Genomic DNA, 22,403 nt, shown 5'->3' with positions numbered 1-22,403 from the left:
GATTCAATAAAAAAACCCACTGAATTATCCTGAGAGAAAATAAGGTCTTGAACTGGAATGCAGTCTTTGGTTTTGTAATCCAGGGCAATTTTCCTACATCTTCACATTCCCTGCCTACTAAATACTCACCGCTGACTCATAAATGTCTTTAAGAAACAAATGGATAAAAACATAGCACACTGTACGAGTGGGTGTATTAGTAACATTTGGAATAAGGGTCAGGATATGTCAATATAACTCAAAATAGAATGTTTAATTTTGGGTCATGTTGTAAAAAACAGTAACTTTCAATATACTACAAATTTTAGCATGCATTGTTATAGCACCCACGTAAGTGGAGGACAAATTTTACACTGATTTAAGATTCTTTGAACCTAGTAGATATAATTTTTTCTGTGACTCAAGTGTGATAACAGTATCTGAAAAGCATAAATTAGTGTGTAAGGGCAACACTTCAACAGCATGGAGAATAGAAAATGAAGTACTGATCAACGTTTGTACATCCTTCTCAAAGACTCAGCCGGTGTCAGCTGCCTCATTGTATATTGACCAAAGGCTGATCCGCTGGTCCTTGGATCCTGCAGCTAGCAGTCTTTGTCTGGGGTCCTGGTGGTCAGAGAAAGCCACACTGAGAACCATGTCAGTGTGGTACTGAAGTACTGCCAGCGGTCGAAGCTTCTTCCAGCCAAACACCCGTACCCTGTGGTCCCAGCCCGCTGAAGCTAGAAGCTTCCCATCCTCTCTGATACATAGCTGTGAAACCCCAGGGTTGACCAACGTCACACAGTCCTGTAGCTGCAAAACCACAAAGAAGAAGATGATCTTAACAGGGATTTGGACGTAATAAACGCATGCAAAGACACATATACACGTTTAATAAGTACCTACACACACGACAATATCAGAAACAAAAATGCTCTGGAGCTGTTTCTTTGTTGGATGTAAAAAAACAATAAAGAGGAAAAAAATCAGACATACCAATAGATCAGTAAATCGATTAATCACTGTGGTGTAGGAAACTGTGGACAAGCAACCACTGACAAGGAGAGACTCTCAGCTGATCTGATGACTGAGGTCTAACTATGAGGCTGGAATCTGTTGAGACTGGCCATAGACTCCTGGGACTCAATCATCAACCATAAAACATTATGGCACGAGGGCCACGAGTAAATCTCTCTGCGTCCCATTATTTGGTTTGGAGTTAGGGAGGCCTGTTCTGCAAGCATGGTAGTGCTTTGAGTTACCTGTGTCACAGTTTTCAAGAATGAGAGCGACCATCTCGCTGAAATGCATGTTTGCAGAGAACTTGTTACTCTAGGCACCTCTGATGAATTACATTCACACTGAAAGGTTTGGTCAGCAGGCAAAGAGACCCGATAAATACACTGTTGTAAAGCCTGCCTGCTAAAGATTAGCCACAGCCCCCTCTCCCTGTGATCTAGAGTGTCCCAAAGACTGTATCAATCTCTCTAAAGGGGTAACATTCTGACATATTATAATGAATGGCGTCTAAGATCATTATCTAAAGGGCCTGCTGTGGTGGGCATTCCTGGGGAGAGAACGTGCTCTTCCTGCAGAGCAGGGATCTGGGTTGGTCCGCTAGATGGGACACAAACATCTGGATATGGGAGCTGAAATCAAACTGGACAGCGTAAAATTGACTTCATAAGTCGTGTCTGGGGAGACTAATGGCCTTGAATAGGAGGAGATGTTGGGGAAATTTATCTGCATGCTCCTGTTCCGGGCAGGAACCATCCACAAGCTGCATGTGGAAGATATAAGCCAGGTACTCATAGCCCAAGTGGATAAAGTGGAATGCAAGGGAGAGAAGGGAGGAATGTCATTGATCATAAGAGAAAGAAAGCTAAGTTCAGAACAGACAGTGATGTGATTTTTTTTTGCTAATCAAACCATCATCGCTGGTACCACTAGTGTGAAATAGTGTGTGGGTGCTTTGACCAAACTAGCCAGAAACACAGATACAAAGAAAACTGAGGGGTGATAGATTGTTTGGAGCTTTGTTATTACCTCAAGGGGTTGGTATGCCTCTACCTCTCTCCATCTGGTTTGCATTAGACTCCTGATAATGATGGGTTTAAGTGTCTGTTTTTGTTTGTTTTGCTTCCCATAGTTTGTGTCAGGAAAAGGCATTTGTTTCATTAAAGGGTCAGTTGTGAGCAGTAAATGGCTAATCGTGTAGTAATGGTCATTCAGCAAGGTCGGCTGGCTAATTGTTTTTACTTTCTGCCTGAGACGGCAGAGAGAAAAAATGGTGAGAGAGGGGTTGTCCTGCACTATAATTTAAAATGAATGATGCTCATGTGGAGCCATGCTGGTTCCTAAGCTGCCTGCGATCAGTGTTTACTCTGATTTCATGGCAACAGCGATGCAACAATCAGCTAATGAATGAATTAGTTAATGAGAAAATAACAAACAATCCTGTGATTCAATTAACTGTTTTAAGTCATTCATCAAGCAAAAATTCCACATGTGCCGTATCTTTAGTCATAACTAATTTGGTATAGTTGGCTGGAATGAAACATTTTAGTGCATCACGATGGGTTTTGATCTGTTCAGATTTGTCATTATTTTATGACATTTTGTAGATTAATTCATCCATTGATCACAAAAAATAACCGACATATAATCAGTCATTAAAATAAATGTTGGCTGCAGCCAGCCTGCAATATCAGTTTGGCTTACCTACAGAATCTGTTCATGTTTAGTTTAACACTGCAGTACAAGAAGGATTATCATATAATGATAAAAAAAAAAATAAAAAATCGCATTTTCTTGTTAACGTCATTTAAAGAAAACTGGAATATGTCATTTTGGACAAAGCAAGGCTACCGGTTTCCCTGGTAGCAAAAATAAAATAGCATGCTGGTTCCAACTTATTGAATATTTGCTTGTCTTTGAAAGTAAAATAGTTTATCTTTGGAAACTGCAAACAGAAAAAGGCAGCCAACATTGTTTATGTGAAGGACTAATGCATTGAGAAAATTATTAGCATATCAAGTATACTAAAAAATATATTTGTTTGCATCCCTTGAAAACTTTGTTTCTCATAAATAACTTATGTGTCTTTTCTAACTGTTCTGCTCTTGCTGCACAGCTATATAACAACAGAATGGATATCAACAAAATGCAGTAAGAGACATGAAGCATCTCAATCTGCATTGAAATCCTAACAGGAGAGTCTTCTTGACTATCCCGTCACAGACAGAATCCATCTTTGGGCTTCATCATTCTTTTTTTTTTGTTGGAACACTCCTTCCTGGCCTGTGTTACAGCATGCAGACACACACACAGCAGGTTTGCTGTCTATCCGCCAGCTTTCTCAGCTGTCAGGAGGCTACCATCTCTGCTAGCAGCTGGGCCCACAAGACTTTCCACGCTCTGTGGGTCTACGACAGATCCAACACAAACTCACGGTTAAGGATCCTCTTTTGTAGCATCTCACCGACACTGCCGATAATCAAAGGGCAGGTTTCACTCATGCCTTGCTCCACTTTTCTCCCCGTCTTTCCCCCTCACACTTGGCACCAATCTCAGTGTTCACAGTGATCCACTGAAACGTCCCATCATCGCTCACTCACTCGAGCCTAGCGGCTGGGAGGCTTTTCGCAGGTATTTCTGACACACCCTGTCCCTGAATCACACTCGGCAGCAGGAGATTACAGCCTTTTGTCACCTTGCCTGTTAGAGCTTGGCTCTGGCTGACAGGAGATGGATGTGTCAAACAGGTGAGCAGTCCCATTCACAAAAGAGAGGAGGTGGAGGAGGAGGTGGGGGTGTTCAATAAAAGAGTCGGAAATTTTATAACAGCAGCTCACATATACGGCAGTCCAATAGCAGACTGAAGTTGGGCCTGATCTGACCCAAAAGACCGGTCACCTCTAGACTAGCGGTGCAAGAAATCTAGTTTCATGAGGAATCCATGAAGGCAACAACTGTAGGAGACAGAGGGGATATTTTGAAATTGCAGTAAACAAGCAGAGAACTGTCAGCAGTGTCAAAAAAAAAGCTTGCTGTCAGACATGCTTGATTTACACTGCTAATCTTCCTCTGTCAGTACCTGCTTTCTGTTCCTCCAGTCCTCAACCTCTGTCTTTCTCTTTCTCCTGGAGAAACCCATCGTCGCACTTGTCAATGCAACAGTGGCCGCCGCCTAAATATATGTCCATCTGGCTCTACAGCTTGTAAACCCCAACACCCACGTCCTCACGGTCTCACCCTGATACATTCCCAAAAATGCATGCTCGACGGAAAGCAGAAAAATAATACAGACGATGATGCCTCATTACTATCACACGATATCAGCCAGCCAGGTCAAACAGCAGATAAAGGCCTCTGGGAGCCATGTGTAATACATTAACCTCCATTCCTGGGTCTATCTGTCTTTATCTGGCCTTGATAAGCTCTCTTCACAACCTTTCAGCTTCACTAAATCATAACAGCACTGTGTTGTGTCACATTTAGTTTCCCCTCCATTTCACAAAGAGTCCATCTGCCTTACCAGCCATTTCCACTACACTGGACTGTATCGCAGGGGTAATTTGTGGGAAGTGGGATGCTGTGGCACTTAGAGCCTCCTCAGCCTTTATTGCAGCCTCCCACTGTGAACTACTGTTCCCTTTACTGCAGATGTGTTTTTTGTTTAGTTAAGGGGCCTCTGAGGTCTTGATATTTTTATTACCTCTCACGGGTCGTCCGTCAGGGTCCGGGTCCGCCACCCGGCAGGCTCCCCTTGCCCCCTTACTTCGGCCGCACAAAAATACTTTTGTGGGAAGAACTGAGGATAGCTGTCTGGACGTCACACTGAGCTGCACTTGAGAATAATTTAAAAGCCCCTGTTGGATCCTTTCCCTCTCCTTGTGCTTTTTTCCTGTCATCCTCATCCTGGATTACATGCTGAATCAATATTTTGTTCCTTGAGCAAAATAAACCCAATAACCATTCTCCTCCTGTTTTTGGTATATTGAATCAAATCCTTCGTAGTGTTGTTCTAGACACCTTTTCAGGGTGAAAATATGGGGCTTTGCAAATATTTCTAATTCAAGCATTCATTTGTAAAAGGCCTTGGAAAGAATAATACCCCTTCGCTGTGCAGAAGCGTACTATATCAGCCTCAGGTTCACCTTGGCTCTGATTCATGGGGGTTGGCTGAAAAATGGGAGCATTCCCTTTTGCTCATGAAATCAAGAGAAAATACAACTTCAAATGAGGCGTTAGGTCCCTGAAGCCTTGGCTGTTATGTCAAATAAATGAAGGCACAAAGCTGATGTGATCCTTTTTAGTGCGACATATGAAAGTGTGTGTGAGAATCTGTAAACATTGTGTTCTAGGCTAAGTATGCATGTTAGCAGTTCCCTGATACAAAAGGAATGTTGGACTGGGTTGTTTATGTTAACTGCTAAATTAAATACATGTACATTTTTCTATAAACTGTAAAATAATAATAATAATAAAAGACTAAAAACAATTCTGGAACTTCACAGACAAGTATATATATTTTTAAATCCAGCGGCCACACTTAAATATAATTATATAATATAATAATGGAATATTAGTTCTACCCATATTAGGTATTTTGAACAACAATAACCAAGACTAATGCGTGGCTATGTCAGTGTGTATGTGGGTGGTTAGGCTCTGGAGTGACAGCTTCAGCTCACCCTTGGCCCCTAGTCCTGCCAATGCTGTGTAACCAGCAGCTGATTTATGGCCCCTGGAGCCCTGCTGAGCCTCTTCCTCTTTGGCCCCTAATGTTTTGCAAGCAAGCCTGGAGAAAGGCAACACTTCTCTGCTCCCATCTCCTCCATTACCTTTTCTTTTAAAAATAATATTTTACAGGTTTTTACTGACTCTCGTGTGCAACGGTTAGTTGTTAGCAGGATTAGCAGCAGGTCGGGGTGTTCAGCAACTTGACCAGGAACACTTCAGTAACCAACATCAAGAGGTACGTGTACCTTGGTGGATACTTTTATGTGTTTTATAGCTAGAACTATTTTATTAATTAAAACGATACATATCTACGTACCCACACACACACACAGTATATAGCTAAAATATTTTTTTTATATTATATTAACATTAATATAAATATTAACAATAATAATTATAATGAATAAATATAACACATAAATAGGTGGCTGGCAAATCCTAAGCTTAAGCAGAAATTTAAATGCAACATTTGTCAAAATAACCTCAACACTGACAGTTGAACAGCATCAGAAATAACCACTAACAACTGGACTGCTTTGAAATACTCACAGCATTTTTGTAATATTTTACTATAATACTGAATAGCTTTAAGTCATCTACTTCAAATAAATTCAACTAAACCCATTTTGAAATGATAGCTGGTATAAGTGAAGCAAGGGAATTTAGTAAACCTGTTGGGGAAGGGAGGGATTTATCAAGAAAAAAAAACTGCTTAGAGTTACTAGACATTACTACCCCCTCTAGGCCTGTCCTCTGCTGACCTGCAGGTTGTTCTGCTCATCCAGCCTCCAGGAAGACAGTTTCTTCTCAGAAGAGCCTGATATGCCTCTCAGACGCTTGGTGTCAAAGGTCAGGCACATGACGGGCTCAGGGTGGGCTTTGACTTGGCTTAGCTCGGACCTCTGGGTGACATCCCACAGCAACAGGGAACCATCCTCGTATCCAGCCAACAGGAGAGGTCCAGGACCCGAGTCTGGCTGGAAGTGAGGGAGGATGACAAGAGGAAGGAGGAGGGATAGCAACATGGGACGAGAGAATACAAAGAGTAGTGTGAGTGAAGATGGGAGAGTAAAGTTGTGCAGTAAAAACCACAGAAACCGCTGCGTGGTGCTGGAAGCTGAGAGGAGCAGAGGTTATCATCCGGGAAGCTCCCGCTGACACTTGGAGAGCCTTTGCGGGCTCCATTCGTCAGGCTGCTGCTCTTTCTTTCCAGCACTCCATTACACCACTCCTCACTTTACTCCTCATCTGTATTAAGGAGCCACAGACCTTGCAGCCAGCACAGATAAATCTAGCACACGCAAAAAATCATAGTGGTGTTACCACTGCTAATACTACTGCTCCAAGAGCAGTTCTGATTTTCTTTACATGCCTTAAAACTCATCAGACATTGTACATTTTATATTGTTTTATATTTTGTTTATGTTTTTACCATAGAATATTAGCTATATTTTATGCATAATAAATATACTATATATATATATATATATATATATATATTTCTTTTAAAAAACAGACTAATTACTTACTTTTTAACACAGGTAAATGTGAACTAATTATCGCTTACTACTTCACCTCCATACACCTGCATGCTCATGTTCCAAAGCACGTACAAGTACCCAGGTAATCTTGCTTATCCCCATCTTACCCCCGTTTAGGACACTGCAGATCCAGCTACAATGTTTACAAATGGTGAATCCATCATAGTAAATCTTTCAAATTGGACGAAATGAAATGAAACCAGGTGCAGAAACAGGCAAGCAAACAAAGTCTGCTAAATACATACAGAGCGACCTGTGGCGAGTACAAAATGTAGTTACACGCATATTAAAAGGGAAAACTGAAGAGTGCAACATTTAAAGAGAATGATAAAGTGGCACCCTTCCACAGTTGGGAGTCCCAGATAACCTCTCAGTGCTAGCTGGCTTCCTCTACATGAGTGAGCATGATAACAGGCGCAGAGGCTGTGTGGAAGGCACAGCCGAGCAAATAAATCACGCCGGTGTGAGAGAGTACAAAGATGTGCCGATAAAAAGTAAGTGCTTCATGTATCTTTGCATTGCTGCAGGCGAAAAGGAAAGGAATGAGAGAGGGAAGAGAAGAAGGAGGAATGAATAAAGGGTGAGGGAGGGACACCTTATGAAATTTCACTGCCTTCCTGAAAATCCAAATTTCTTCAAAACTACACCTGCAAGATTAGAGTGCACACCTTCAAATCAACCAATGCAACGGAGTGTGAATGTCCAAGATTAGAAGACATCACATGGGGCTGTGGGACAATTGTCAGGGGCTACGAACACACAGGTGTACACTTACTGGCTCACGCATTTGCTTTAAAATACCATCAGGCGTCCCCTTCTAAAACAGTACCATGCAGAATCCAGGAGGGAAAGAAATTTTTTCCATATGTGTATCGAGGCCTTGTCGGCCATTTTTCATCCATCTTCGAGTCCTCTTCTCACTTAACGCTCTATATTTCTCTTCTTCCAGCTTTAAACAAATTATAGACAGAGTCGTGTATTCCTTCCAAACACGTCAGCGAGGACGAACACTGAGGGACTGTGAAAACAAATAAAAACAAGTGAAAATCAGTGGCCGCTGCTTGCCGGCAGGGCCCGGGCTAAGCGTTCCAGGCTTGGGGCCCACCGTTTCACTTAAGTGTAGGACCTCCTTGATTGATGATGTCATGGGTCAGAGGTCGGGGAACCCTGGGTAGACACCTAATTCATTATATCCTCCACAGGCCTTTCTACAAGAGGGCTCTCTGCTGGAGTGGGGCTGGGGCTGTGGGAGGAGATTCATCACCAGAGAACAGCTGGAAAGACAGATGGGTGGAAGCTGGTCGGAGACGCAGGACCAATCAAAGAAACCGTATCTTCTCTACAATAACAGATACTAGGTTGGGTCCAGCTGTTTTCAGAGCTATATAATGCAGCACATTACAGTGTAATGGCAGGGCAATAATAACCATGCATTACAATATTCTCACTGCGTCTTGTTAAAATCAATATCATTATTAAGAATTTGAGTATTATAAGCAGCAGTCTCTACACTCTATTTTAAAAGAAACATATGACAAAATGTACATCTGTGTGCTTGTGTGTCATTTTGGCATTGATCTGTAATTACATCACCAAAGCGCTAGTCAGCTATTTAGAGTGAAACTGAGCGACGAATGCTGGTGCTGAAGTTAAGAAATCAGTCAGAAACAGTTACTTTTACTGAAATCACTGCAATGCATTAAAGAGTAGATCGTGTGTAGGAAGCAGGAGGGAGAATTTTGTGGCTGCCGAGCACCGTGAATAAGGAAATGCATTTTGGACCACATATTTATGCCTTAAAGTGATGTACGGCCATGAATCTGTCTTTTTTTGTTAAGTTCATTCCTTGTCCGTACCCTTAGAACACACACATTTTATGAGGAGGTTTAAATCCCCGTGCTGCTGAGGCAACATGTGCACTACAAGAAGCTAAAACAAATACAGAAAACATAGTAATAGTGGCAGAATGAATCCATTTAAATTAACTTTCACTCCTCAGTGTTTCCAACGTAAATCCGTACATCTCCTGGTAGATTATTTTAGCTGTTGATTAATTTAAAGATGACAATAACAGTGAAAAATGCCCACTATTTCCTAAAATCCAATGTGTTTCATTGACCTTCCGTCAGAAATAATTTAGTTTGACTACGGTGTATAAGGCTGTACAATCTTCAGATCTATAATCGGATCCATCTCCATTTCTTGACATTTCTAAATTTACACAAACCATGTTTCTTGTTGATTAATTTCACAGTTAATAATGCTGTGATTTTTTTCTTACAAATTGCGTAGATATTAGATGATATTCATATTCATAACATAATGACAGCTAATAATAGACTGGAAGACACGGATTTTAAAACAATTATCCAATTTGTGAAAAGATTGTCAAACATTAAGGGGCTCTTAATTTCAGGGCAAAAAAAGGCTGAATATTACCTCAGTAATAAAGTGAAATATGTCACCAGACCAGTGGGGACATTTAAGTGTTATGGACAGATTAAATGACTGGTAGTTTTTTTAATGTGTGGAGGACGATGGCTGCCATAGGATACATTTACCTGTTCACATCTTTAATCCAAAACAAATCATTCTAATTAGACATTTCAATTTAACCGTCTACATGGATGCTGAATAAATGATCTGATGTGAGGTACGCATTTACACGCCACAACCTCAAACAAGACTGACTTCATTCAATAAAAAAAAAAAAAAAAGGCTACGACGGGTTGAGACAGATCACATCGAAACTTTGCTGATCTTTTGAAAGGCTTGTGAAAATAGTTTTTTGCTTCCTCCATGTTTCTGACCCTCCAAGAAACTCGTCACATCACCTGATGTTTAGTCCACAAGTAAATCATATAAAAGCGATGTATTTATTCCAACCAGAAAAAGAACCAGCTCTATCGTTTACATAGTTATTATGCTATATGCTAGTATTTTCCTATCGAACGAATTATTAAAACAGATTTAGTGCCCTGCATGATGGACCGGTTTACCCTGATTTGCACTTCCCTAGAATAGCAACCATTTTTAGAATTAATAATATATATGTGAACGCAAGGAATAGCAAGGAGAAAATGTTTGGTTTCAAGCCTTAAAGCAGTTCAGTACGGTCTGTTTCAGACAAATGTGACAAAGAGAAATTTGCATTTGTCCATTGAGCAATTTTTAAACATACTGAAGGATGAAATTTTAAGTGGATCCAGTTATTATTTGGAGATGGTGAATTCAAAATTAATTTTCTGACACATAATGTGCTGCACCATGGCACAGAATAGTACCCGCAAAAACGATGATATCACGCACACACACATACTGCTCTCCTGGTAAAAGAGTTTTCTTATTCCCTTAGTTATGGAGTGCGGTGAATTAACATTTAGTGTAATGCAGGGTACACCATTTATTGGTGAATACATATTGCACTGTTTCTGGATATTTTCTGTCACAAAAAAAAATAAATAAATAACACAGGCTTTCAAACATATAAATGTAATTAGAGCACTAGCAGCATCATCAATGCATTAAATATTCTGAGTCAGGTCCTTGTGTAGTAATTCCAGCCAAAATCATGAACATCCCGGTGACCAACAGCTTGTTTGATGATGTGGCCGCCACAGGCCTCAGGCAGGCACTGCTACAACATAAGGAACCAATCGTTTCCTTCGGTTTTTGTACCGGCCCCATCATGATGTCATGGGCACAAGGCAGCAAGGTGATGAGCTGAGAGTGATGGATATCTGTATAGGAACATTTCCTTTTCCCCGCCAGCCTCTGTTCACATTAAAAGCCTTGCACATCATATATCACTACTGTCCTCCCGGCCCAGTCTGACATCCTCGCACAAGTCAAACCCACATGTGGAGCCACTTTCTCCCTACTCTCACTCTCTATTGTTCGCCGCTTCACAACCATCCACATGCAGATAAATCAGACAATAATCTCTGTCACCTTTTAGAGCATATAAAGTAAAGGTTGGGTGGGATTGTTCAAGGGGGGGGAGGCTGAAACAAGAAGAAAGTGTTATTTAACACTGCATTTAATCGTTTCCATAAACTCCAGCAGAGAGGTCTTAAAGGCCGGCAATAAATCTGTTGGTGAGTCTGCCTTAGAAATGAAAAAGGATAATCACTTCTCGTCCCAATGGTGGGAAGAAGAGAGGAGATGATGGTGAGTGGGAAGACAGAGGGAAGAGATAATTGTCAGTGGCTTCTTCCTGGAGTGTGTGTGTGACAGAGAGACAAGGTGGAGAGAGGGGATGGCTGTGTCAGCTGCTGCCTCCCGCTGGGTGAGGTTAAGGAAACAGTGGGCAGCATATGAGCATTTCATGTGAAAGACAAGATGAGGATTTTTAATTTTTTTTTGTTCTTGTGACTGACAGAATGTGCGGGTTAGGGTTTCCAGCCTCTGCGTGTGTGTGTGTGTGTGTGTATGATAGTGAATGAAAGAAGGGTTTATAGACATTCACAAATGCACACAGAGACTAGGTTTTGACTCTCTTCCCAGCGCCTGGACCTCTCCAGTCATTCAGTCAGCATAACAGATGAACATGCCTCGGCCTTGAAAGGAATCAGCCAGAAATGATTTACAGTCACCTGGGCCTTTCGTCTTTGAAGTTAGACAGCTGCCTGTGCTGTATTACAATGATATTATATAATTTATAATGATATAATTGATCATTATGTTTCCTGGCACTCAACACTGAGCCAGCATCGGTTCATAAATCAGATGATGAAAGGTGGTTGCAACAGTGAAATCAAAGGGAAACAAAGGAAAATACAAACACAGTGTTCGAGGAACTGAGACTTTAACTATAACTCGCCTCTATAATAACACAAACATAATGTTAGCTTTATGGTTTGTATGCGACTCTAAAGTAACTGTAATTAGTATTACAGGAAAAGATGACTGAATGTGCACGGGCCAGCAACGCGTCTCGCTCTGGGGTTAAAATTATGTGTTTTGATTTCTGTTGCCTGTAAACTGCAGTGCCAGTAAAATTTATGCAAACCATCCACACTCTTGCATAAGTCTACAAACCCCGTTCAGTCTCTCCCCGAAGCCCAAACCCAAAGAGTTAATAATTAACCATAAAAATAATCACAGGGTCCAGTTAATGGCTGGAAAATAAAACCTTCGACAGCATTTACAAAACAGAAAGCAAACTTTCTGCCCAGATTAGATTGGATGTACAGCTGCAGGGTGATATATGGCTGTGAACCCCCAGCCCTTCCAAACGCTCTAATTACAGCGCTGAGATTCGCTGCCAGCTAAGAAGAAACGGAAAAATGGCCCAGGACAAGTTGTTGGGCTGTAAATCATGTGCCGCGTCTTATACGTGCATTTTTGTTGACTTTCCTATTATTGTGTCTCATCCTTTGCTGCCGACCAATCAGGAGAAAGTACATAATCATCTGGTTGTCAAAGTGAACTTGTTGAACTTTATGTGCAATGGGTGGAGGGTGGCGGCACTGTGCTACTGTTTAAGGTTGAGGTCAAAAGCCCCAGAAGTAGCTTTTTAAATGACACTTGGGTGCTGCCTGGTGTTTACCTGCCACAGTTTGATACACATGACCATCCCCAGCTTTGCTTCTGGTACCAGGGTGCAGACTGGCGTCTTACTGGGCACCTCAATAATCTTGATCTGTGGAGAACACATAACAACTAGATATTAAAAATCTATAACAGAATGTGTTCACATTACATTCATTCAAGCATCTCTAAGTCAGTTCTGCATTAAGTAAGGGATTTATTTAAGATATTTAACTGCACACATATGTTGAGGTCAAAATGAAAAGTCGGGGGATTATTACCAAAGTATTCTCATCTTCAGATGACCAATAAATTGTAGTATTATTGATTTTAAAATCCTGCCCTAACCTTGATAAATAAGAAATATTTTTCCATTAACATATTACATGTATTTGACTGATCAGATGATGGCGTCCTCAGGTTAATTGCAGTCGGTTCTGTGGGGAGGTTAGCTCGCAAAAGTCACGCACAAGGTAATATTGAACCAATTTTCAAGAACCCACCCAACTTCTCAAGATGTTTCAACCTGAACCAAACTGGTGGGCCAGCTGACTGCCTGCCACCCTGGAAGCCACACCACTAGCATGGCTAGAAAGAGAGCATATACACAACTGAAGGTGGTTTTCTTCGGTTCATCTTAGTTGGAAGTGTACCCATTAAAACCTAATGTGTTCATGTTTAATTGATCCGTTTTCATTTTTGGGACATAGTTACATATACACATAAAATTGCTGTAACACGTATATTATGTCTGCAAGCTGCCTGCCAAGTCATGATTTGTCTGTCTTCTGAATTGAAATCAGAAAGCTGTAAACTGAATCTGTCATTGTTTTGTAGGACCTCCACGGATCAGAGTGTCTCCAACTCGCAGTACTGTACCATCCATCAGTGCGGAGCAGCCGTCCTCATGTCTATAATAAATCCTGCTAAAGCCTGACCCTGCGACATGAGTGCTGTTTTCCTGCACACACTGGCAATGATTCTGATAGAAATACACCGACTAATGAAGCCAGTGATAAAGTGAATGCCTCTGTGTGTGTGTTTGTACCCACATCACTACCAAAGTTCATTCCTTTGACTTCCTCTGCGCTGATGATTCGCATATTCATCCTCATTAGGCCTCAGATTAAACAGCCCTTTAAGGGAGCGATCTGTATTTTAGCGCTAGGCCACATCTGTCCTGTATGTTTACCTCTGCGTGCCTGACAAAGAGGGCCTTTAAGGACTTGTCTGTGCCTCAGGTGATCACTGTTCTTGTGTGGCATCAAACTGCCCATAAATAAAACACCCACACTATTAATTAATGTTTCTGCCGCGGCAGCAATCTGCTGGCGGGGATCTCACTGTGAGCAGTAAACAGTGAAACCGCCTGAATTAGCTCAGTAGGAAACTGTTGTCTGTTTTCTTGGTTACATATCTAAATATTGACCTGTATTTTGCCTACAGCACTAACTCATACCATTGTGCTAGCTCTGCAAGTGCCTATGTATTGTTTCAAGGGGGAATTCATTTATGTGGGCGTTTTACTTGCATGATAAGCATCTGTCTTGGGCAGTTATGTCTGCGGAATGGGGTGGAGATACCAAATGACAAAATCGGCAGTGGCCTGTTTGGTCTGCCTTTTATCGGTGTGTAGGTGTGTTCTGTCTGTGTCTGTTGGGACAATGGCATTATTGAGGTGCTGGGAGTCACAGGCGCCCCAGTGCCTGGCCTGCTGGACCGGGGTTAGCGGAGGCACGTTTGACAGGATCAGGTGACCGCTCTGTCCCTTTCAAGTGTGGCTCCTCCACGGAGGAGCAAGTAACATGAATCTGGAGGCAATAAAAGATGCCTGAATAGCTGGCTGCCCTCTCCCCATCCTATCTCACCGCTCAGACACACAAAACCGTGCGGGCTTATGGGTGTTGAGAATGAAATACAAGGCAGACCAAACTGTGATTTGATTCTAGCGCACAGTCAGGACGCGGACTTTCTAACCCACCGGTCTAAGATTAGAAATGAAAACTGAAAAGTCGCTTTGATTATTTTATCAGATAAATACAAAGTAGGTTTCGAAGCAGAAATACGTCCTTTAGTCAAATCTGGAAAAGAGCATTAAAATTACACTTGTTTTGTAGGCCCACCCACACAGCCATTAGGTGCTTTCAACGCTACTAACTACAGCCAAAATTAACTGACATTTAGCTGGTATTTAGTCCCCGTCCTTGCAATGTGCTCTCTGACTCATGGCATGGAGGCTGGGTTGTTAATGATGCCACTTAGATTACCATTTGACAAATGTTGGCTGCAAAACAGACGCTCATATGTTACACTGACTCACAACAAGTTTCCTGCTCCTGGACTGGATTCAAACCATTCAAATAAGAGTTGTCAAAATATGAAAAGGACTTTGATGTAAGAAAAAAAACTATTCCAACGGAACACAATTTTCCACAAATACACTACACTGAAAGCCACAAATATGTGTGAACACTTAACGTCAATCACGCAAACTGGTAACAGCAAGTCTGGTCAAGTCCTTACAGGCTGGTTAATAAATTAACCTGCCTACCTCCTACCAGCCAGTAAATTCAAAGGTTACCTTCATGAAAGCACAACAACCTGTGCCAGTGGATACTTAAATCTGGAGGGCACCTCGATAATTTCCCATAATTAAATTGAAAAATTAAAGTTTAACAAACCGCATTAACAACTGGCAATTAATAATAATAATAAAAAAAAGATTTATAGAATTTGCACAATCCAGATGTTTAAGGAAATTTCTTCCTGTAAAATCTATTTATATAATAACAGAAGCAACTATTGAATTGAAATAATTCCTATTGATGGTATTATGTCCTATCATATCATATAGTATTATATGTAATTAGCCGCCACATTGTCTTTTTCTTTTTCAGTCCGACTACCTGGCCAGCCTCTAGCAGATGGTTCCCCCCATACGAGCTGGGTTATTTCAAGATTTCTTGGTGTTAAAATTTTTTCTTTGCCACTAACATTTTTTTTGTTTTTTTTGCCACCGTTAGTGCTTCAAGGTCTGAGTTCTTTAAAGCACCTTGGGGCAATCTGGATTGTTACTAATGTAGTACAAACACAAAGTGAATTTATTTCAGTTGAGCTTACTTTCACTTCTGACAAATATTTAGCTTGACACATTTCAAATTTCATTTTGAAGGTTGCCTTGGTTACGGCAGATCGCTGCAGGAAACAGAATTTAATGAGTGACAACTTCCAGTGCTGATGTCTGACCTCTTCTGTCTGTTGGCCAGCAAAAGCCAGCAGGTAGTTTGTAGGGCTCGTCTCCAGCGTGGTGCACTGACAGAACCCAACGCTGCCGGTCCACAACGACTCCACCAGCTCACTGCGACCTTCACTCAAATCCCACAGACAGACCTGCATGTCCCGCCCCTGACTGCTCAACACCAACAACAAAAAGAGACAAATGTTTTAGATTTTTCATCACCGATCATCTTCATGCTTCATAACCACAATAACAAAATGTTTACCACATAAATTGTCTGGTGGACAACACTAAAAGCGTAAATAATATTTCACGTTCATGAATCTTTAATAGGAGATGATCGGGTTAGACATTACGTGATGAGGGTATCTGGCTGCAGTGTGTTGAGCCAGATGACTGAGCTGCCAGAATGTCCTTCTACAACCTTCTCAACCCTCCTGCTGTTCAGGTTCCACATATGAATGGCACCCTTCCCCGACCTGAAAAACCCAAGATGCTGCTTTAAAAAAGGCTCTTTTATACGTTTCAGAACCTTTTCAATACAACACTGCTCAGAAAGGGAAGGAAAAACATTGATGTCTTATCCAAACAAATAAACCTGAAATTCTTGGTGCACGATAGTTGGCCTTAAATAACTTCTTACATCTTGTCAATCCTCAAGCAAACGCTGACTCAATAGCTTTATGTCTGCTTATCACACGCAATCAACTAACAAACCTGTCTACATGAATTTGACTTTTATGAATGATGTATTTATTTATACCTATCTATTTAAAATCTTCACTTCACTGGAAGATGAATAGTCAAAACATGACTCACCCAGAAAATAAGAGGGGAGTGTCCCTTCCATGGCAGCTGAAGTGGAGAGCGTTAAGAGGGCCACCAGCCCCCCTAAGGGTATAGATGGGGGACGGAGCGGGACGAGACATCCCTCCGTCGTGCAATCAACTTGTGTATGCGAGGAGGCCGCAAACCTGTGTCATTGTGGTCGCTGCAAGAGAAAATATTATTAAATGAATAGAGTGGGGAAGGGAATCGCTGCAAGCAGGCTCTCTCCACCAACACAGCCAATAAGACGCAGAAATAAGGAACAAAGAGATAACGATTCATAACTGGCCTCTTCTAGGGAACTATAAGATGAACGTCCAGACTTTCATGTTCTATCTGTTTTTCCTTCCAGCCATTCTCTTCTACACAACAGACAGTCGTGATTAAAGCACTGTCTGTATTTTTTTTTTTTTTTCTATTGTTGGCAGCTACAAAACCCCGTGGCCTCCCTCTCCCTCTCTGTCTTCCTCTTTCTGGTCTACGTGATAACACTTCTCTTACTCAATACGTCATAAATCACAATCCCTGACAGCTTAATTACTGTAAACAGACGGAGATTCAGGCTTCTCACTCCGCCTGTGATCAACAGCCGTTGTCCCAGAGGCACAGGTAACAGCTCAGGCTTTTATGTCGTTTGTAGGCCGGGGAGCTGAGGAAACCAAGCCGACCGCAAATACGCTTCAAGGAAACGATGCTTCAACATTAAATTGCAGTGCAATCACTTGTCAGCGACGCTTGGTTATTATCAGCACATGGTTAATATGGTTCGCCTATATATACCAAAAAGGATCAGGATGTTACATCCCTTGTACATAGGCCTCAAAAACACTTAATGCAGGTTCATGAGTAATAAAACTCCACAAGATCCTAGCAAACATAACGACTCTAACTCTAGAAAGTATTGATAAACACATAAGTGGGAAAAGGTCTTATCCATTAAGGAGCAGAAACTAGGAATCTGATCAGTCTGAGATTGTATGATGGCATGCCCAAACTTGCAGACAGGGTCACTGAAAAGTATCCTCAAGACAAGTCCTTTAGCAGATGACGTAGCTTCCAAAGAGCACTGATCTCAACACTGTGAAGTCAGTCAGGGATTACAAGAAGAGAAAGAAGCGACCTGAAAGTCTAAATCTAAAGAGGAACAATGGCAAGTTTTCCAAACTGAATGGAGCTTAAATTTGGAAAGCAGGTAACGTTGTGAAGACATAAATAAATGATGAATAAAAGATATTTTGGAAAGCATCCATAATTAACACTGGTCAGTTAGCAAAACTGTCACCCAACCCACAAAATACCACCGCTCACCCCCCTCCTCAACTTTTACTTATCATAACCCTTGCCCTGTGCAATCAGCAGACACTGAAACTGGAGCCCGAGGCATTCAGGAGCAGCTCATTTCAGGAGGTTAGTGGTTAAATTGTCCATGTGAATCTGTGAAGCGGAGAGACAGAGACCCCTGACCAGTCTGCCTAATTAAGCACACAACACTGCAATCTGATGGTCTCACAAGGAAACAGTGAGCCCCCAAGGGTTAGCATGGGTTTGACATCATGAGAACACGATGAACGTTTACAAAGTGATACATTTTCCCAGGATCACTTCAGAAAGGATAGCTCAAATTACACCCTGAATATGTAAAATTAAAACAAAAACGCATATGTCATATATTCAGAGAAGTATAGTATAGTATATATAATTGACAGTTTCAGTTAAGACCATTAGGTATTAAACCCTACCTCAGAACTGATCTAACAGGAAAGGCGTCAGCAAACAACTGTACAAACTTGTTTTTGTGTGGTATGAAGAAAATGACAAATAACTGTCAGCAGTGTTTTTCTGAGGGTCTATCAGTTAAGCTACTCCTTCTGTGAATGGGTGGGTAAGGCTGCATTCCTGAGCCTAGTCCTGTGCTTGTGTCAGTGTGTGACAGGGGCAGGCTCACCCTGATAACAGGTGGATTAAGCCTCCCTTATTGTCCTCTTGCAGCATGCCTGCATGGAGATGTGTCATGGACACAGCAGCCTGAAACTGGTTGTTTTCATTGTCTAAAGACCAGAGGCTGTAAAACTATCCAGTGCCAGTCACAGCTCACTGTCAACTGTAGGATCAGTGATGGAGACATCGCTGTGCAGGGCTCAAGGACTGAAAAAAACAACCTCAGACCTAAAAGATGGGTACAATCGCCACTTTCCCCCACCACTACTTCCTTCTGTTTTCCATGCGTCAGCATTTCCAGTCAGCGAACTTCTCCTAACAATGAGTCTGCTGTTGTGGCTGCATGTGAGTCACCCACAAACCCAAACACAAACATGCAGGCAGCACAGGAAGGGACAGACAGATACTACAAACAAACAAGAGAGTGACAGGGTGTCAATCACATCAATTTGTAAGTACGTCTAAATGTTTTAAGAAACATTAAGCTTTCGTGAAGTGACTAGAAAATAGATCGCTACTAAATTCCTCTGCAGTCACCTTCTAATTAAACACGTCCACATCAAATAGCGTACTTCAAAATGTGTGTCGTGGATGAGGCATAACAAATCAGGCTGACTGATTATTAGAACTGAGCTGAGGCTGGAGCGGTGGGACGAGGCAAGAGAGGACTGAGGCTCCTGCTGGACCTGAGTCAGATAAGACAGCTCTGGGTAATCTGACTCTAAGTCCGTGGATAAAGGCAGTTTGTCTCTTCTTGGGCCGTCTGTCCACACCTATGGGGTAATTAGGCCTAATTATGAGAGAAAGGTCCGCTTCCCCTTCATGTTATTAAATAAGAGCCAGCCTCGTCAGCCAAGGATCTCTCAACACCAGCAAGGGGCTGGCGACCTTCAGATCAAACACAGCCACTATCTGTGCAGCCCCTCGACTGCAGCGCCCGTTCCCCTCTTCAGCATCCCTGCTCATATGAGGGCTTGAAGGAGGAGGGGACGGAGACAGTATTCGTTATGATATGGGGCATCAAAGTTTTTTTTCCACGGGGGGGTCCTGTCCACATTCCTCATTTAGTGGCGGTATCATGTGATCGGTAGCTACCCAAATACGCTGGCTCTTGTCAAACTCTGCCATTCATAAATAAGAGCAGGGAGGGTGGGATATACTGATCACAGGGCCTTATTATAGAAGCTTTATAATGCCCCCGCTTCATAGGAGCCATTATGTAGGCATGGGATCCCAAGATCCTGTGCTCTGATATCAGCCTCTTCAAATATGAGATCTGAGCTGCGTGATGAAAACCCAAAGTAGATTACACATAACTCAAAAGCTCCATTCGAGATATGCTTTCAAGTGAAAATGCAACTTTATTACTTGTCAAACTAATAATATTTCTTCTCTGGAACGTCTTTGCTAAAAAGACTAAAGAAGAAATAAACTCTGTCCATAACTGCCACATCAAACCATTATTCATTATTCATTCTGCTGTTTATCAAAAGCAAAGGTCATATCTGCTGCTTCCCAGCTTGTCATCGTCTGACCATGATGGCATTTCCACCTCGCTGGCCGGTCAGTGGGTGGCTCTGCGACCATTAGTCACCCCTTCTGCCTTCACCCTCCCCCAAGTATTACAGGTCCTTTTGAGGAGGAAACCAATGTGCCAAATAGAGAGCAAGGCCCATTATAAAAGTGCAGTTAGAAAAACAGCTTGGGAAGTGGTAAGGAAGACACACACCCTTTATTGTGTCTTGGTGGAGGTATCTGGGCTGGATAAACAGCCCAGTGGCAGATAGAGGCTGAAGTCCGACACAAGTACACCAACACCCACTGTCAGTCACAGATCCAATGAGCGGGAAGAGGTAGCATTGTTCGCGTGAATGGCGTGAATGCTAAGCAGGGGCCACTGCAGATAAGGCCTCAATGCCTTGTGGGTGTCATTGAGGCAGGAGCTGATGGAGCACTGTGTCAGAGGGTCCTGATTTAGGAGGTTCTGACTGTGGTCAACAGGTACCAGGAGCCTTATCTGTTTGCCTGATCACCTATTTCCTCCATGAGGTCATTTACCTGGGCACAAGAGGACAAAGGGACACAAGAGGGTCGACAGCTCAAGTGTCATCATACGTCAACAGACAGGGGTGTGATGGCTTTCGGATGAATGAGGATTTTGTTGTCAGTATAGCAAAGATTTGAAAACGAGTAAATGTTTATAGTGCTGTAATCCCAATAAGACATCGTGCAGCAGGGGATCAAGAACACAGGAAATAACAACATGTTATACTTTGTCAGACATCACATCCCCCACAGTTTCAGCTGTCAGTCATCTCCTGGGGTGTGATGACTGACTGTATCCAGACTGAGTAACCGACGGTGAAATGTATGAAAGAACGGCAAGTACTTGTAAATGATGAACAGTTTCCGGCGCTCAACCAGAACTCCTCTACCTTATTTAGCAAGTTAAATAAAACCCAGTATACCACAGCTGTGTATCTGCAGGTTATCATGGATGACACAGTAACCTGAGTAAAGACGCTCCAACAACTAAAAAGACTCATGTCACCAAAAGTCTAATAATAATTCATTTAAATTTCCAAACAATGAAGACAAAAATAATAGTAATAAAAAAAGATTGCACTTTCACATCTCGATATTAACTTGAATCTGCTAAAAGAAAATAAACAATTACAAGACATATTATAGGCGTATTAATTAAGCTTATGTACAGTAGAGAAAATAGTTTAATGTTTAATTTTCTTTTCAGTTCTCCTGCAGAGGCATTATAGCTAATATCAAGACATTTCATGAGGCTTATCTATGAACAATCATAGCAAACCAAGGAATTTAGTTCACTTTGGTAGTTTGTGGTAATTTAACGTGGATTCTTTTCCCTTTCTTATGATCCAAGTTCCTTGTTATATCTGTCTTACATTGGCCTACATCCTTAAAGTTTTATTTCATACTACTATATATATTAATAAGTTTTGCTTAAGTTATATAACTATTCCACTAATATTCCTGCTGTCCTCTTATATACCAGCGCAAGAGGGGATTCAGTCGAGTTAAAAGACAACATGTATGAGAAACACTTGATATTACGTTAATAGACGGACAAGAGTTTGTTATTAGGTAGTCACAGTTTTGAATGTAGTTTTGTATGTGGTTTACTCTATACCACTCGGTTGCAACTTATAATAGGACATTATCATACTGAATTACTGCCTAAATACTGGGCTAAACACATTTCTAAATAAACGTTTATCTGTAAGCACTCCGGTTAAAAAGACAAACGCGCTGACCTTAGCAACAAGCTAGCAACTAACTACAGCAACGTCCACGAACAACGTCTACACCTGCTCTGTATCATAGGTTCCTCACGAGGAACAAAAACGAAGAAGACGCTTAAACAAACGCTGACAAAATACCATTTCAGTGAGACCGGTGATTTCACAGTAGTCAGGAAGTCGGGAGCTCTGGAGATACAAAACATGCGCCGGAATGGAAGGACCTTTATTTACAACAGATGAGCTGTCCCTGAAAGTGCCTGAACAGAAGTCTCTCCTCAGCTTGTAGTCTTTCAGCTTCCACGCCCCCATAACTGTCTGCGAATG

General features: G+C 41.8%; 1 protein-coding gene across 2 annotated transcripts; it reads right to left on the bottom strand.

Annotated features, from left to right (window-relative positions):
- Positions 1-234: 234 nt before the first annotated feature.
- gnb1l (guanine nucleotide binding protein (G protein), beta polypeptide 1-like) lies at positions 235-22,320 on the bottom strand. Of its 2 annotated transcripts, none has more exons than XM_047592467.1 (7): positions 22,218-22,320; positions 16,858-17,029; positions 16,395-16,517; positions 16,047-16,209; positions 12,820-12,912; positions 6,489-6,704; positions 235-795 (listed from the first exon to the last, which is right to left on the bottom strand). In XM_047592467.1, exons 2-7 carry the CDS (start codon positions 16,965-16,967, stop codon positions 517-519), a joined length of 984 nt encoding a protein of 327 aa, XP_047448423.1. In that variant the 5' UTR covers positions 16,968-17,029; positions 22,218-22,320; the 3' UTR covers positions 235-516. The 2 variants fall into 2 exon arrangements, with proteins under 2 accessions (XP_047448423.1, XP_047448422.1); XM_047592466.1 differs by lacking the exon at positions 22,218-22,320 and adding an exon at positions 17,438-17,673.
- Between the last annotated feature and the right edge of the window lie 83 nt (positions 22,321-22,403).

Source organism: Mugil cephalus, chromosome 8, assembly GCF_022458985.1.
Source record: "Mugil cephalus isolate CIBA_MC_2020 chromosome 8, CIBA_Mcephalus_1.1, whole genome shotgun sequence".
Classification (NCBI taxonomy): Eukaryota; Metazoa; Chordata; class Actinopteri; order Mugiliformes; family Mugilidae; genus Mugil; species Mugil cephalus.
Note: the sequence above shows the minus strand (reverse complement) of the source record. Positions and strands in the feature narration are given on the sequence as shown.